General features: G+C 53.9%; 2 protein-coding genes across 2 annotated transcripts; both read right to left on the bottom strand.

Moving 5' to 3' along the window:
• Positions 1–926: 926 nt before the first annotated feature.
• Chrnd (cholinergic receptor nicotinic delta subunit) lies at positions 927–8303 on the bottom strand. Its single transcript, XM_051190690.1, has 12 exons — positions 8219–8303; positions 7836–7990; positions 7385–7429; positions 6669–6778; positions 6345–6500; positions 6020–6129; positions 4071–4271; positions 3486–3597; positions 3289–3403; positions 1990–2194; positions 1784–1902; positions 927–1118 (listed from the first exon to the last, which is right to left on the bottom strand). The coding sequence occupies exons 1-12, from the start codon at positions 8268–8270 to the stop codon at positions 936–938; spliced, it is 1563 nt and encodes a 520-aa protein (XP_051046647.1). The 5' UTR covers positions 8271–8303; the 3' UTR covers positions 927–935.
• A 2498-nt stretch (positions 8304–10801) lies between these two features.
• On the bottom strand, positions 10802–15454 carry Prss56 (serine protease 56). Its single transcript, XM_051190689.1, has 13 exons — positions 15352–15454; positions 14701–14808; positions 14351–14404; positions 14059–14248; positions 13607–13706; positions 13361–13520; positions 12887–13029; positions 12506–12668; positions 12206–12385; positions 11957–12121; positions 11804–11866; positions 11396–11502; positions 10802–11082 (listed from the first exon to the last, which is right to left on the bottom strand). Exons 1-13 carry the CDS (start codon positions 15452–15454, stop codon positions 10807–10809), a joined length of 1812 nt encoding a protein of 603 aa, XP_051046646.1. The 3' UTR covers positions 10802–10806.
• Between the last annotated feature and the right edge of the window lie 2244 nt (positions 15455–17698).

Genomic DNA, 17698 nt, shown 5'->3' with positions numbered 1-17698 from the left:
CCATGCCCAGCGATAGCAGCACTGACCTGTCATCACTTCCATCTCCTTCTACATGTTACCCTGAACACCAGGAGGGAGTCAGGGGCTGCTGCAAGGTGCGAATCACGAGGCGGGCTTTGCAGGTTACACTCAGGCCTAGTCTCCTTGTGCCCGTGACTGATAGGACTTGGGATGGCTCAATGTAGCCTCCTTTAGGATAGGGTTGACAGCTGTAGTCAATAAGACAACTGGGCACACATTGGAATTTGAACTTCAGACAATTCTTTATCACAAGTGTGTCTTTAATATTGCAAGGCAACCCTGGTTTGGGAAACTTGGGGACAAGGAGGAAGGGACTTGGTGTAGGGGTACTTTAGGGAGGCTGAGGCCTGGAGCTCTAGAATATGCACAACTCAGGCCGATGGGGCCTTAATTGATGCCAAGCACGGCCCTTCCACAGCAGTCCCAAGCTTCTCAGAAGGACCCAGATAGGATGATCAAGGGATCAAGGGCTGGCAGATGACACTCTGGACAGTCCCTCACCATAGAAAGCCTTTTCCCCCTGGGGAATAGGACCCCTCTTGAGCCCCAGGTGGGCACTGGGGGCCTGAGTTTGAAGGTCAGGTAGGGAAGAAGACAAGGAACTCAGTTGTGACTTGCAAGGAGCAGGGAGAGAAGAGTCTCGGGCTCTTCCCAAGAAGCTAACCCCACTGTCACCTCCCTGGCCCCTGAGCAAACCCGTTGCCTCTCCCCCATCCCTGCGGCCTCCCTCCCGCCATGCCCCCTCTCAGCCCATCTCAAGTCCCCCCTCCTTTATTTGGAAAGGAACTGCTCCTGAGAGAGGGTCCCTCTCTACCTTGTCTTCAGCCCAGCATCAGCTAGGCCCAAGCTCAAGGCCAGGACTAATATTGCTATTCTCGGGCTACTGTCTCCCCGGCTGCCCACTCATGCCTGCTCTAGATGAAGCGCCTGTCCTTCTCATTGTAGGAGAAGGGGTCCCCGGGGAAAGGCTGGGGTGGGGGCTGGTTGTAGACACCCTGTAGGAAGATCCAGGCTGTGCCCACGACCATCACGGGTGTCACCACAAACAGGCAGAGACGGTCCACCGTGCGGGCCACCTGGTTCCAGTTGTCCTTCTCCTACAAGGAGTGCAAAGACACATGGGGGCGAGGGAGGCCCTCAGACTGCAGGCCCATACCCCTAATTAGTTCCCAGAAGTGGAGGCACAATAGGCTTGGCTTCTGTGTGTCTGTGGGGCCCACCTTAGGCTTGCATCACTTAGGGTGGGTTGGGACAGCCCATGCGGAACAGGAGTATATAATGGAGACCTGTTAAGAAGTTGCTTAAGAATAGACAACCCAGTATGGCTGCCATTAAAGGTCTGGTGCTGGGCTAGGGGTTTAGCTCAGTGGCTTATAGCGCTTCCCCAGCATAAGACTCTGGGTCAATCAGTACCACCACAAAAGTAACATCATAATAAAACAAAAATAATGAACATCTGACACTGTCTGGAGCATCTGAACAGTAAGAAGGGACCCGGGAAGTGATTGGAATGTGTCCTAGTGAGGTAGGATTGATTGTGTGTCTGTTTGGGCCCCTGAGCTTGTGCTTGGCCCAGTGTGATGCTGTGGGGTTTCACGAAGGAATTCTGCCTTCTGGGAGAGCATACAGCGTGGGATCCTTACCCACCACTCAGCTCTTCATTTAGGTGGGCATATGAGGTAAAGTATATGAGGGAAGACAGAATTCCCTTGATTGTATACTTCTTGAGTATCTGATTTGATGGTGAGCCCAAGTCACTTACCTCATTGTAACTGTTTTGGTCCCTCATGTGGTTGACGATGAAGTTTGCCCCATCCATAGCTGGCTTCAGCTCACTGAAAAGCTCCTGTTGGGCCTGCTCAGAGCTTGCTGGGAGCCTGCCTGTGGACATGGGTCAGGGGCAGGAGTGATGGCCATCCATGCCCTCTTCCCACACAGAGACCAGGCTCCAAGGCTACCAGGACTCACGGGCTGTGGTGAGGCGCCGGGCCAGCCCGTGCCGCTCTGACTGCTTTTCAAACATGAGGTCGCTGCGGGACTTAAGGGAGAAGTACTCCTCCGCTTTGGAGATGTATCCCAGGGAGCTGCTTCTCCGGATGAGAGTCCCGGGGCCAGGGTTTTCCTCTGCTGCGTGGGACATGTGCAGGATCTTGGGCAGGGTCTTCAGGAAGAACTTTAGCAGGAAGACAGGTCATTCACAAATGTGGAGTGGCTTTTATGCATTCTAATGTCCCTGGTTGCCACATGTAGCTCCCAGACCAACCCCACCACCTGTTCCCAGAATCCCCACTGGTTGTCATGTAGGAGACTTTCAGCTCTCCCTCATTACTCACAGCACAGAGCAGAACTCAGTCCCTGGAAATCTTACAAACAAAAAGAAACTGAGGATCGGGGGTGCATACCTTTAATCCCCACATTCAGAAGGCTGAGGCAGGAGAATTAAGAGTTTGAGCATACATTTTATCACCAAGCCTCACCCCAGCCTCCTCCCTTTCTTTCCTCTCCTCTTTCTTCCTCCTCCTCTTCTTTATTTGAGTCAGGGTCTCATGCACCCCAGCTTAGCCTAGAACTCACCACTAGGATTATAGGCTCTGTGCCATCAGGCTGGGTTCACACTCAGGATTAGGCCTCGTGCATGCTAGGCAAGCAAGCATCCTACTAACCGAGCTTTTTTATGAGCTGCATAGTAAGACCCCGTCTCAAATAAATAAAAGGCCAAATGTTGAGCTTTCCCTCCAAGCAATTAAAGACAAAAGCTGTTAAAGCGCTACCGAACCATCATCCCAAAGACTTGTTCCAGAAGAACCTGCTGGCCTTCAGTGACTGAGGACAGAGATAGCCTTGTCCCAAGCACCATGTCCTCTCTGTCCTCACAAAAAAAAAAAAAGCTTTTTAATTTTGTTTTAATTTTAAAATTACATTTATTTATGTGCACGTGTGTGCATGCACGCGAGTATGTGTGTGTGTGTGTGTGTGTGTGTGTGTGTGTGTGTGTGTGCGCGCGCGCGCACGCAGATGTCCCCTACCTCCTGCAGAAGTTGGTCCTCCCCTTATTCCACATGGGCCCTGAGGCTCAAACTCAGGTGGCCAAGCTTGGTGGCAAGTACTCCAACCCACTGAGCCATCTAACTGGCCCCTTATTGTTTAAAGTTCAGCGGGGCCGAGGATGGGTCCAGGGCTTCTGTGGCTGGGACTTCTCAGCATACACATTACTCTCATGGCTCCTCCTGGCCAGGACTTGGTTTCTAGCGTTAGTGAAACACTCACCTTCTTGACTCCCTCAGACAGCACATGGGTGCTGGGTGTTCGGAAGTGTATGTTGAGCACGATAACACAGATTATCACAACCATCGTGACCAGCACCATGCCAAAGAGCAGGAACCTGAGGGGACACAGCATGCCTGGAGCTGGGGACTTAGGGCAGAGGCGTGGACAGGGCTGGGTGTGGGCCGCACTGTACTCACTTGCCTACCAGGGGGATGGCCATGGATGTGGCAGGCAGCCTCTTGGAGATAAGCAACAGGAAGACAGATTGGGCCAGGAGCACTGAGATGGCCACTGATGTCTTCTCTCCACCTGGAGAGTAAGGCTTAGCTGGAAGCTCACACCCCAAGTCCACAAGGTCCTGTCCCACAGCAGGGTCCTGCTACCACTGTTCACAATGCCATGATAAGCATCTTAGGGTACAGCACCTTGTGCCCAGATTTAAGTCTTGGCTCCACACAGCTTATTAGCTGAGAGATCTGGACAAGCACCCTTGCCTCAAATCCCTGTTTCTCAAGCACAGCACTGGGTGAGCGATCATCACTCACTATTATGTTTGCCCAGAGCCTGCCACTCAGAAAGATCCCAGGCACCCTGGCAGAACCCCAACATGCAGTCCCTAAACCAAAGACCAGCCAGGCCTGCCTGCCATTCCTGCCTGAGTTCTTATACACAATGGCATCCAGGGCCATTGCTGCCCTCACCACGAAGAGAAGGGAGGGGCTGCAACACCCATGCTAGGCAGACTTGGGAGAGGCTGCCAGGGAGTGGGGCTTGAGGCTCACTGTCGCCTGGCAGGTAGAAGACCAGGTTGATCATGAAGGAGATGAGCACACAGGGTACCAGGATGTTGATGATGTAGAAGAGAGGCTTGCGGCGGATGATGAGGTAGAAGGTGATGTCTTGGTGGTTGGTGCTGTCCATCGGGACGCTGGGATCCACATTGACCTTGGCGGCCCGGTGGACTATCTCCCATTCTCCGTTCTCTGAGGGAGGTATAAGGACACAGCTTGTGATCAAGCTGGAGAAGGGAACCCATGGGCCCAAGGACTGCTGGGAGCAAAGCAGGCCAGGGTGCTGTGGCATGGAGTGTTGAGGCATGGAGGAGTCGGGTGCTGTGGGGTTTATCTCTGGGAGTTGGGCTAGCAAGTTCAGTCTCCAAACAAGATGTTTCCCTCAGTGACTTTTCTAGGGGGGTCTGTTCTTTTATGTTCTGTTTGTTTGGTGGTGGTGGTGGTGTGTGTGTGTGTTTCCTCTTTCTCTCTTTGGAAAAAAAGCCCAGCAGCTGAAGCCATACAAGGTTCAAATAAGTAATATATTTTGGCTTAAAAGCTATCACAGGGGTCTGGAGAGACGCCCAGCAGTTAAAGCACTTGGCTGCTCTTTCAGAAAGCCCGTGTTCAATTTCTAGCACCCACATAGCCACTCACAACAGTCTATAACTGTAGTTATAGTCCCGTGGGATCAGACGCCCCCTTCTGGTGTGCAGATGCAGATGAGACACCCAGACACGTAAAATATATAAGTACATATGTTTTAAAGATACAAGTCAAAAGTAGGTTATGTGACAATTAAAGAGAAACTTTTTAAAAATCACTGTCAGGAGCCAGTGAGATGATTTCATGAGTTGGAAGGTGTCTGCCAAGCCTGGTGACTTGAGTTCTATCTCTGGGACTCGGGGAAGGAGAGAACTGACTCATGCCAATTGTCCTCTGACTTTGACACATGTGCTATGTATGGCATGTATGTCCACACGTGCTCGGGTGTGCTCACGCACATACACGCACACACACACACACACACACACACACACACACACGTGCACAAAGTAAACAAAATGTAGTACTTAAAAAAAAAAAAACAGCATAAATGCTCTCTGTCCTAGAGTTTGCAGTTCAGGCTGGTATCACGTTATTACTATGTAGTCAAGGCTACCTTTGACCTTATGATCCTCCCACCTCAGCCTCTGAAGTACTGGGATTACAGTTTTGCACCACCACACTGGCTTTTTTTTCCCCTTTTGCTTTGCTAGTTTTGTTTTGTTTTGTTTGTTTGTTTGTTTGAAACAGCCCTGGCTGGCCTGAATCTCCCCGTGTAGACTAGACTGGCTTTGAAATTGGAGCAGTTCTTTTTCCGTCTCCCAAGTGCTGGGATTACAGGTGTGTGTTACCATGCCCTTTTGAGTCTGTCTTCTAAGTTAGAAACCAAAGCTTCAATGACATTTCTTGGCCATTCTTCTCTGGCCTAGACCTTAGGGAGGATATTAGATGAATATAAAACTCTTGTCTAGGATGTCCCAGTCCTGAAACCAGAAGGCCCAGGTTCTTCTGCTGGACAAGTGTGAGCAGGGAGCCCCACAGAGTTAAACTAGTCACAGATACAGTCTGTGATGGCCTACATCCATTCATGGGACCTCCAGTCACATCCCAGGCTCTCCAGGTACAGGAAGGCCCGATCATCCCTGTATCAGTCCCATCCATCCCCAGAGACCCTGCCATACTCTCAACTCTCTCCCATGTGTGTTGAGGGTAGTAATGACAAGAGGATCCCTATTCCCTTCAGCTCTGCTTTTGAATTTCTTTGGGTCAGTAAACGTAGGTTGTGTTTACATGCCTGTCCCTGTCTATACATAGGTTGGTGTCCTAGCTGTGAGTGTGTAAGGTGCTGGTGTGACCGTGTGCACATCCACAATGTATGTGTCTTCAGGGCCAGTCCACCATGGTTTCTGAAGTACCTGTGAAACCCTCAGGGTCAATGATAATCCACTCGATGGGGTAGGCACGGCCATCTTCCTCCACCTGCATCAGGCTAAGGCTGATCTCCTTGGCTGTATACTTGAGTGAACTGGAGAGAGCATTAGGCAAAGAGCGGGCATGAGCCTCTGGATGGGGCTTCTGGGGCAGGAGGTGGTGGTGGAGGGGAAAGGGCTAGTTGGGGAACCATGGCCTGAGGGGATTCTGGTCAGCATAGGACCAAGGCCTCTGCCTGAGAGCGTTTCATTCACCACCTCCTGGCCCTGGCAGGGTTCCTTGGACAGAAAGACATTCAGGTGGACGCACCTGAATTTGAGGGAGCAGTTCTGCCAATCGAAAGGGAAGTAGGTGACCGAGATAGGGCAGGAGGAACGGTAGATGGTGGGTGGCAGCCAGGTCACAGAGCCCGAATTATAAACAAGCACATTGCAGGCGAAAGAAACCTTGAAGGAGCCATCATTGCTGTGGGATGGGAACCATGATCACTGTGTACCCTGGGCAGCCAGGAACTGGCAGGGCTAGAGGAGGCAGGAGAGGAAGGGTGGGCAGGCAGGTTTGGAGGTGCAGGCTACGGAGCATGAGGAAGGGAAGCAGGATGAGGGAGGGCAGTCTGGGAGGGCTCCTCTCAACTTGTTCTCCAGCACAATCTCCGGTAGCCACACCATGTCGGAGGGCAAGCGCAGGACAGTGATGTTCCCAAAGTCGTGAGCATCCCATTGTAGCCGGCTGTCTACCCAGGCCTAGAAGTCCAAAAGGCTCATCAGAGGTGGGCTCTGCCACTGTCCACCCTCCCCAGTGGTCCTCACTTCTCTAGGGAAGGTGGAGCAAAGCCTGGGAGTTGGAACAAAAGAAGTTTGGGGGAGATAGAGTAAAGAGTGAGACTCATGGACAGCTGTGCAGGATTTGTATTCCACCGCTAAGGAGCAGTTTCCATCCTGGGCAAGCTTGTTTTGATGTTATGAACCTCTACTACTTCTAATGCAAATAGGGGCAGACATGGTGGTGCACACCTTTAATCCCAGTGATCCAGAGGCAGATGCAAACGAACCTCTGTGAGTTTGACGCTAGCCTGGTCTGCACAGTAAATTCTAGGCCAGCCAGAGACCTAGTGCCAGAGAACCCTGTCTCAAAACAACAACAAAGCAAATCAGGACAGGGTGGTAGTTTTAGCACAGAGGAAACCCTAGTCTTCTTAGACATGTCCTTGGAGCTAGCAGAGGCCCCAGTGGAAAAGGGCAGCTGGGCTCTGTGTAGTCAAGCTCCCCCAAAGAAGTGTTGGCAGGGGCTTGTGGATCCCTAGCAGAAGTGAGCACAAGGGACAGGGGCCTTCAGCAGGGTGTCCTTACGTGATCTATCCACACGTTGGTGGTGAGGGTCTCCTCCACTTCTTTCTGTAATCAGACAAGAGGGCTGTCCCCAAAGGTTCCCATCGAGCGTTCACTCAAGCCCACTCACTAATTCGCCGCCTGATATCAGTGGACCATGGCAGCTGGAAGGGACAGTGCCAGCTAGAGCAGCAAGTAGAGGTGGGTCAGCAGACTACAGAAGCAGAGGGCACAGGGCTGCTGAAGTGAGTTCTGGGGGAACGTGGCGACCGGCAGTGGCAGTGGAAGGCACAGCTGATGGCTTTGGGTAGCCACAGGCCTGTGGCACCATCCAGCATGGAGAACAGTCAGGCGTGTCTCGTGGAAGAGAAGCTGGGTCAGCCTAGAGCAACTGCCCCTTCTCTACTTCCTCTCCTGCCCCAGCCCAGTCCAGCCCAGCCCAGACCACCCTGGCTCGGGATGGTCCACTCACCAGGGAGATGAGATTGGACAGGGTGAGACTTAGAGCAACATCCACTTTGTCCTCCTTGCGAGCCACCGGCCGGAGTTCCTTCTTGTAGTTCTTTTCCTTGAATAGGTGCTGAATCAGCCGTTGCTCCTCATTCAGGCCCCAGCTGCCTGGGAGGGCTGGGGAGAGAAACAGGGTGCTGGTTACTGGACCCAGATAGGAAGCTTCGCTGTGGTCCTGCTGGGCAGAACAAAGGGAAGCCATCTGCTCCCTGGGAGAGGGACACCTGAAGTTAGGCTCGGGTGGGAGTGGGAATTAGGCATAATCTTAGGGAGGGGACCATGCAGTGGTGGTGGGGACAGGTGGGCATAGAGAACCCCCAGGAAGGGAGTCATGGCCACCCTTACCACACACAACTAGGACAGCCAGCAGCCCCAGTGTGGGCACAAGCCCTGCCATCCCCCACCTCTGACTAGGGCTTATGTCTTTCCCTCAGTCTGTTGGCTGTGGAATGGAACAGGTGCTGGGTTGGCTCCGGGGTTTGGAAAGAAGAAGCCGGAAACGCAATCTGATACTTCAAGGCTGGTGATGAGGGGGTGGGCTTGCCAGCTAGGGCAGGAGCCCAAGGGCAGGATGCAAAGATCCCAGGCAGGGATTGTCACAGAGAGCTGAGAGGGTGGAGGCTGGTAGGGGTGGAGGGGACACATGGTGTGTGTGTGTGTGTTGTCGTCCATGCTGGCAGCCATGGATAGGGTGGTGACACAGGCCAACAGCTGCCACTCGGGAGGTAAAAGGCATGTTAGCAGCTGCCCTGTCTCCAGCTTCTTTTGTGCATATGGTATATGTGTATGATGTATGTACATGTGTCTAGTGCGTATACATGTGTTTGTGTGTGGGCCTATGAAGATCAAAGTCTATTATTCCCCATCTTACCTGTTTTTATATTTTTATTCATTTAATGTTAGTGTTTGTGCAAGAGTGTGAGAGTGCACATGCCACAGTATATTTGGCCAGAGGATAACTCACAGTTGTTTCTCTCTTTATAAAAAGGTTCAGGTGGTGAACTCAGGTTATGTCAGGTCAGTTAAACCTGTTACTGGCTGAGCTATCTTGATAGCTTTCCACCTTTACTTGTGCTTTTTTTAAATTTTATTTTGTCTTTAAAAATATTACATTTATTAGCCAGACAGGCATGGTACGTGCCTTTAAATCCCAGCACTCGGGAGGCAGAGGCAGGTGAATTCTAGGCCAGCCTGGTCTACAGAGTGAGTTCCAGGATATATCTATTTATTTATTGTGTGTGTGTGTGTGTGTGTGTGTGTGTGTGTGTGTGTGTGTGTTCATATGTATTTGTTGCATGGCACATGTGTCGAAGTCAGAGGACAACTTGAAGGAATGAATTCTTGCCTTCCACTATGTGGGTCCTGGGAATCAAACTCAGGTTGTCAGGCTTGGCAGCAGGCGCCTTTACCTGCTGAGCCATCACACTGGCCCATTTTTTCCTTTTCTTTATTTGTTTAATTTTAACTGAAAGTTCCTTACCTTTGCTGCTTCCATGAGTAGCCAAGGCCAAGGAAAAAGGGAGCGGAACCCACTGGGGCAAGGAGGCATCGTTCCCACAACTTTCCCCTTAAACACTGAGTTAGACAGTCACGCCCAGAGTAATGACTGTCACTAGAAGCTGACAGTAGGGATAGATGTTAAAAGAATGCAACACATCTTCAAACTGGGTGCCTGGGACATCGTGATCTGTTCTACACAAGAGGAAAGCAATTTAGGAAAGGCAGAACCATCAGAGTGCAGGGAGGCTGCCGGTCCAGGGCTCAGGGAGATTGTCAGGCCATGGGGTGAAGGGATGCCCAAGGGGTCTGGCAAGAAGAGAGCGGCCTGCAGTACCCACAGGCAGGTCTGAGGCTGTTCTCTGTTCTAAGCAGGGGGTTGGAGGTGGCTGCTAAAGGCGTGCTCTCCAGGGAGATGACAGTGCTGTCACTGTCTACTGCCAGGATGCAGCTGTCCTCGACCTCTGTCAGCTTCCCCATGACATCTTTGGAGCTGACATGCATCATTTTGCTCATATGCAGCGGTGGGGGACACTCTTAAAGTCACAGAAGATGAGCTGCAGGTCATCCTTCTTGCTGCCTTTGGTCTCATAGGTTGCACAGTGGAGGACACAGAGGCAGTGTCCTGTTCTGGCAGCATCTTGTCATAGGTTTGGCCCATGTCACCTGCCGCATCTCTGTGCCCTCCCTGAGGATGGAGTCCTTCTCCTCACTCAGGAGGAAGAGCACAGCCTTGCCCTCCACTCCCTCTGGCATGGTTGGCTTGCACACCTTGAGATCACTGATCAGCCACTTGAGACAGCCGCACCAAAGCCATGTGAGAGGGAGACGAGGAAAGCCACGGAGAACGGCGACCCTGTAGCTGCTGCTGGTTTCCAACTGCACCCCTCCACCTTATTTTCCAAGACAGAGACCTAGAGCTTGACTGAAGCAGCTAGAATGGCCAGCGGACTCCTGAGATTGGTCTGTCCCCACTGGGCCCTCCTCATCCAGGGCTGGGGTTACAGGTGTGCTGCTACACCCGTGGCTTTCACCTGGGTGCTGAGAGCCTGAACTCAGATCCTTACACTTGCACAGCACGTTCCCCACTCATAGCAATCCTCCTGCCTTAGTTTCCAGAGGGCTAGAACTGCAAGCATGAGCCACCACCCCTGGCTCCTCCCAGCTCCTTTGTCCTCTCTGTTAACTGCTTCTGGAGGCTGTCCCCTGCCCCCCTCCTGTCTAATGCTCCATCCCAATAAGGCTCCAGATTTTAATGTAGATTATAAATAACATTTATTAAAGCAGCTGTGTCTGGTGACACATTTGGGAAGACATGAGGTAAGGACCCCCACCCTATCCACACGTATAAGATCAACTGGGATAGTGAGTCTGTCATATCTCATACCACCTTCTTAGCCCCTGGGTACAGTGTGACCTTCATAGGGCTTCTTGCCTCAGGGAACAAGAGGCTGGAGCTGGCGGTGGTGCTCCTTGCCCAGCCTCTGTTCCTGTGCCACATGCATCCAGGGTTCCTGGGGCTCTCCTTCTGTCTGGAAAGCTGAGCGGAAGGCCTTCAGGGCCTGCACTAGCAGCCGGGGGATACTATGAGCCAGTGTAGAAGGCTCTAAGCCCACCAGGCCACTGAAGACCACACGCTGGCCCCCCAAGCTGGCCCTCGCCCAAGCTCTGAAAAGCCCTGTGAGTGTCTTGGAGCCCAGATCTGCCAGCACCTGCAGAGGGAGAAAACCGCTTCTGAAGAGTTTTGACCTGGGGACCATTCAGTCTTCCTGGAGCCTGGGAAACCATTTAGGTCTTAGGCCCTCCCCCTTTCTGTCCCCGAAGTTCCCCTAATTTCCTGATCAGGTGAATATCCATATGAGTCCTTACCTCTTACCTCTCTACCTCCTCTCTTCATATCCACCTGTTATCCCAGCTCACCAGCCCCGGAAAGCTGGATCCTCCTGTCCCTTCGCTGCACAGAGCTCGAGTCAGGTGAGCCTTCCTAGGCCACTGTGAAGGAGCCTGAGAAGCCTGGGGACCTACCTCGTGAAAGTTCATAGCCAAGTGCTCAGCCGGGATCTGTAGCAGCCACGCATGTGCTCGCTGAATGGCAGCCAGCTTCTGTTGCAGAGGCTCCAACCCAGGGCAGCCTGCAAGAAGGGAAGACCCCCAAACTATCAGAAAACGGACAACAGAGGGTCCTAGGGGTGGACATCCCAGTGCCCGCATCCTTTGCGGGCTCCAGATAGGGAAACTGAGGCTGGCAGAGATTCCGTGGTCATGCAAAGCGGAGTGCCTCTATCTGATGCCAACGAGGGCTCAGTGCCACATCTCCCAAAAGTCATCTGTTCTCTCTCCTTGAAGAGAGAGTGAGCGGTCTTCTCTGTTGCTGGGGCTTTCTAAGGGACAATCCCACCACCTCTCTAGAAGGCCGGCAGAGGGCAACATTACCCTTTGTTTCCGCGCGCCTCTCTGGTTTTGGCTTCTGGAGCCTGGTTCCTGCAACTCGGGATCCTGTGGGAGACTACATAGGATGCACACTTCGGCGAGGGAATACGACCCCGCGACTATAGGGCCTAGGCCTGGCTGGGGCACACGGGATACCTGAGTACAACTGCTGTTCGCGGGCACTGTGGCCGGGAGGCTCCCGGAGCGACGGAGCCGAGCGAGCAGGCGCGGGGACGCCACGTCGCAGCCCCGGCCGGGGTCCGAGCAGCTCTTGAGCGCCCCGCAGCAGGCCGAGCAGCGTGTGAGCCAGCGACCGCAGCTCTGAGGGTGGGGGTGGGACAAGGTCTGAGCCGTCGTCCAAGGGGGACGTGGCCCCCTATGCCGACCTGGGAGAACCCGACTGACCGCACCGCCGCCGGCGCTGCAGACACTGCTGGAGAGCCAGGTGCTCACAGGAGCGATCGGACCCCGGGCACAGGCGCGCGTAGAAGGCGCAGAGCCCCGCGGCTTCCGGGGCCCGCTCCTCCTCCAGGGGCTCCCAAGTTAGAAGTTCTCTGCAGCTAGGCTCGCGAGTGGAGGGGGCCGCTGCAAGCAGATGACAAATCACCCCTCAACTCCTCCAGAGATCAGAGCAGAGGGGGTGGAAACCGACTTGTCCAGAGAGTCTGGCCGCCTAAGGGACCATCGTTGGCAGGGGTTGCTCACCGCTCATCTGCTCCTGCAGCCAGTCTTTGAATACGGCCACGCGGGTGTAGACACCAGGCTTCCCTGGCTCCCCACAGCCGTCCCCCCAAGAAGTGACTCCAAAGAGGACCTCTCTGGGGCGCGGGCCGGGCTCGGAACAGGTTAAAGGACCTCCGGAGTCACCCTAAGGGACCAGAGCCAACAAAGAATAGTGAATTCACCATGTTTCTGAGTTATACCTGTCTCATTCCTGGTAGGGAAGGCGGCTCTGGCCTCTTCTGTGTTTACCATTTATTTTCATTTTACTAATGAAGACTTAGCGGTTGGCAGCCCAAAGAGAAGAGGACTATTTTGCTAGGGGGAGCAGCGTATCCAATGCCCCCTGTCAGTCTGAGTTCATACCTGGCATGAGTCGATGCCCCCTGCCAGGTAACCAGCGCAGAGCATGGTGCTGGGACGCAAACCAGGCCCCAGGGCCTTTTGACAGGTGTCTGCGCTGAGCAGCGGAACGCGGGCCTCCCTCACCGCCTCAGACTCGGGCCCATCTACCGGGAAGAATGTAGGGGGTCCGGGTTTGCAGGACAGAAGCTGCGTCTTGAGATCCTCCCACTTGCTGTCTTAGATTCCTCCCGGCTTGTGAGCTGGAACATCGTCCTAGCCCCTGCCCCCAACTCCATCTCCTTAGCTTACTTTTCACTCGCTTGCTGTCTCATTCCTGGTAGGGAAGGCGGCTCTGGCCGCTTCTGTGTTTACCATTTGTTTTCATTTTACTAATGAAGACTTAGTGGTTGGCAGCCCAAAGAGAAGAGGACTATTTTGCTAAGGGGAGCAACACCACTATCATTTGCACTTTACCCAGGTCCTAGGTGGCAATACCTTCGAAGAGGGCCCCCCAGCCTGCGATGGCGCAGGGGGTGCCAGCAGGAGGCTCCCTAGAACTCTGGGGTAGGCATATGGGGCGTGCCGGCCCCTCTGGGCTCACCGGCGTCCACAGCTGTACCAAAGCCAGGTCATTGTGAAAGGTCTGTGGGTCAAACTGGAGAACGGGTGGTGGTACAAGGTCAAGGAAGAGGTTTCGGGGTGCTGTTCCCAGCTCTGAGAACACAGGGCATGTCTTCTCACCTTAGGGTGCGGCAAGATGCGGTTAACCTGCACTTCCTCTGCTTGCTCCCCCTGGGGCCCCTCTGCTAGCATCACAGTCCAAAGAAGCTCATTAGAGGCACTGCTGAGCAAGGAGAAAGTGACTCGCATCAGGGACAGAGGTGCTGTAAGGCCCCTAGGAGGCCTAATCTCTTGTACACCCGTACCATGCAGTGAGCTTCCAAATGTGGCTATTGTGGTCCTAGGGGCAAGGAAGGAGGCCTCGGAAGGGAGGCTCCCAGAGTGGGAGAATTCACGGTATGGTGCCCTCCCACCCTGCCGGCAGCTGGCCTTTTGAGACCCAGGGCTGGGAGCCTGCTTCCGCTAGGGGGCAGCAGAGACCTGCTCTGCTGTGCTTTGGCCCATGGACGCTAGACTCCTTCCTCATTGGGTAATCCTGCTGGGCAGGTGCCTGGGATTTCAACGAGACGTACCCCGAGAAGCAGTGTGCAGCCGTGAGCACCCATGACATGGCCACCAGAACGCCGCCGCACAGAGGCTGTCCCCCAAGTTGTAGCCTCACTAGCCAAGGCCAGGACCCGGATGGAGCTGTATTGCCCCCGACTATACGACTGTGAGCCCGGGTCACGTTGGCAATGTCCTGGTGCCTTTCGCCACATGGTCCTAGAATGGCAGAAACGGCGCCATGAAGGAAACGTTCTAGTTGTCTTCATATTGAGGCCCACCTCGCTCTCAGCCCTGCTCCGTGGAGCCTTTAAGTCTCACCTGGTTCGGGTGGGTCCTGGAGGAGGGCAGCTTGAGGTCTGGGGCGTCCGGGTCCTGCTGAGAAACAATACTTAAAGCCTCACTGTAGCCTTCTTGCGGATCCTCCACCCTATGTTGGGTGGCCCACCCAATAGCACACAGGTACGTTTGAACAGCCTTGAACTGCGAAAACATAAGCCCACACTGTCTCCACCTCCCTGCTCTACCCCTTCCACTCAGACCTTCAAAACCAGTCTGACCCCAAGGAGGAAGGAACCTAAAACTAAGGGGTGGGCATGGGCAAGAGAACAAGTCCCCTGTATCAATGTGAGCTTGCTGTGGCGTGGGTAGGGAAGAGCTGTTAGTACAACCTTGGCATTCATGCAGTCTGTGCTGGATCTCCATCAACACACGCTTTATGGCCCACTGGGCGCGCCTCTGGGCAGCCTGCAATGCCTGAGTCCCCTGGGCAGACAAAACTGCTGGGACATGGGACACAAAGTCACATCTCCTTGGCAGAGAGCCTCAGTCTTCCCGAACCCTGTCTAGGGAGACCGTGGGGAAGTAGGGTAGGCTCCTGGAGTACCAGGGATGTAGAGATAGGGAGAGGGACCAAGGCCTGAGGCCCAGCCCCCAGGGCAGATGGTTCCTACTGCTCAACTGATTTGGGCTGGCATTGCGGAAACATTTCTTTCTTAAAGATTTCAGAGGAAAATCACTGCCCACTGACACCCAGTAAATGTGGTTTGAGGTATCCGTCTTTGAGCCTGAAGTACCCTGGGTCTCCTAACTTGCTAACTCTAGAGCCCCTTGGCAGCGCTTGCTGCCTCTGCTTCCTGGATGAGGCCATCCCCTCCTTTCCTACCTATATTCCAACTCCAGGCCCTTCCTCCCAGCAGGTGGGCTTAGAGGCTTCACAGGCCCTCATAAATGTGACTGACAAGCTCATCTTTCTTGCTCAGGACCTCATTTCCTCTATGCCCCTCCCACCCCAGTGGCTTCCTCAGAGCAGCCCGGCTCACCTTGCAGGGTGCTGGGGGACAGGCGCATGTACAGTGGATGCCCATGGGCGGTCTGGGAGTCTGGGGACAGTAGCAGCAGCAGCAGCAACATAGCCAGCAGCATGGTGACCTGGGGCCAAGGCAGGACACCCTGTCCCCTTCCAGGAGTCCCCCAGCTCCCGTGATTCTTCCTGGGTTCAGGATGTGTGTCCCCAAACCCGCCCGATCCTGTTTGTTGTCTTACACGAAATTACCCATTTCTAGTGGTCTGCACCTCACCTGCCCCTCACATCCGGGGAGCCTTCAGCGAGATGGTGCTAGGGGGCTATATAGAGGGCAGAAGCAGGGGGGGGGGGAGTGTGTGGGAGGGCAGCCAGGACTGGGCAAGGGAATGAGGTAGTGGGCTCGACCCTCACCTTTGAAGTCTCATCATCCCAGCTCTGAGTCCCCCCACTTCTCTCAAAGCAGCCCTTGTTACTGCGGCTGCTTCAAAGGGGCTGAGATGCGGAAGAAAAGCTGACGGTTGGGCTGGGGGCCAGGCAGAGGGAGACTGGTGGGCAGGGGTTGGGAAGGGGGGTCCCCATCTGCTTCTGCTCCCCTGGGGAGTTCACTATGCTGGGGGCAGGCACTCTTGGAGGGAGGAGAGCAAGGGATGGGGTGGGTGTCCTGGGCATTCTTACCCCCTAAGCAAGACACTGAACTGCCAGCCCCCTGCCCCTAATTGCTTGGCAGTGTCTCTCCTCCGTGTGGCCATTTCTAAAGATGATCAAAGTATCCTAATTTGCGCCGTAATTGCTGCACTGGGATAGTGGGAAGAGGCAAAGGCGGGAGATGAAAGGGCCTACTGTGGCCCAGTTCAGGGAGCACAGCTCTCTCGGACCCCTGTCCCTGTCCGCTCAGTCAGTCCAGCATTGTTTTCAGTGGCCGTGACCCTGATCTGGCAGGAGGGAGCCTCGAGAGAAGGGCCATAAATAGGCAGCTGCCCTGGTACCCAGTGACCACCTGGGGTAGGGTGGAACCCTAGGGTAAAAACAAAAAACTACCCCTGGCACCTCCATTTATGTTGGTAACAGGGTCATTTTGGTTAAGGTTTTGAGTGCAGGAATTGGGACATACTGTGACCAGGGGCTGTGTTCTCTTCCAAAGGACTGTTTATCACAGTACTTACCGATTCCGCCCCCTGTTAGCACCGTACTGCATCCAGGAAGGTGGGGGGAAATTCTAGGTGTGGATTGCTGTGTGACTTTAATGACACATATATCACGGGGTAAATCTTATGTGGTCTTTAAGTTCTTAGCAGAGGGGTGTGGTTTTCCTGGGCTCGTGCCTTAGCCCAGTCAGGCCAGTGTGGTTAGCATGTAGCCATCTTTCCTCAGTCTGCCTCCCTGGCGTAGATTAGGCTTTGAAGGCTCTGCTGGTTGGAAGGGGGCATACCCTTGCTTCACCCACACAGTACGGGGCAGGGCCTGGGAACTCAGTCACTTCGGGTCTGTCCCCTACAAGTTGAGGAATGCCCCCCCCCCCATAACTAATCAGAGCTATCTGCACTTTAGAGCTGGTCAACTGCCACCTACCTGTGTAGGGAAGCAGTGCTTGTCCGCCCTGTCCCATGCTGTCCTCAGCACCAGGACTGAGCTGACACATGCTTGTGATGAGCAGTGTGGGCTCCTGTCCTTGCCTGGAGGCGTGGGACCTCTTTTCCCTCCTCCTCACCATGTCATTCTTTCTGTCTGTGGCCATCTCTAAGTCCTTGGCTTCTCCAGCATGTACTGGGGATGGAAGGAGGTTCTGCGTTATGCAGATAGCTGGTCTGCTCCAGGAAAGAGAGAGTGGGGGTGGGTGGCTAGAAAAGAGGTGATAAAACAGGGAGAGGAGAAATCAGGGGTCATACAGGTATCATTAAAGGTTCACCTCCCCCCTGCGCTGTGTCACTCCCCACAATGAGGCAAATGAGGGGATCAGGAGGAGGTGGGGCAGCTGTGTTCCTGCCCTGTTTCTGGCTGTGACTGCATGAGGTGTGGTGGCCCTCCAGAACATTCCCAGTGCACTGTACACCTGTAATTCCAGGATCTGGAGGCAGGATGGTTGTGTGGCTTCAGGACCTGGAAGCTAGCCTGGGCCACAAAGCAGGACTACATCTCTTAAATAAAATAAGAGGTTGTGTTCCTTCATCTGTTCCAAAGTCGGAGGGAGAGGGGTCTGTGTTACTGAGGGTTTTAAAATAAAAGACTGGGTCCTCATAGCCACAGCTGGGCTTGGGCACCAATTAAAGAGACAGACTTATTCAATGTGGTCACCTTGGGCAGGGGAACAAATAAAGTCCCAGTGGCCCCTCCCACCAAGTCTGTCTTCTGAGGGTGCTGACATG

This window comes from Phodopus roborovskii, unplaced genomic scaffold (assembly GCF_943737965.1).
Source record: "Phodopus roborovskii unplaced genomic scaffold, PHOROB, whole genome shotgun sequence".
In the NCBI taxonomy this organism is placed as follows: domain Eukaryota; kingdom Metazoa; phylum Chordata; class Mammalia; order Rodentia; family Cricetidae; genus Phodopus; species Phodopus roborovskii.
Note: the sequence above shows the minus strand (reverse complement) of the source record. Positions and strands in the feature narration are given on the sequence as shown.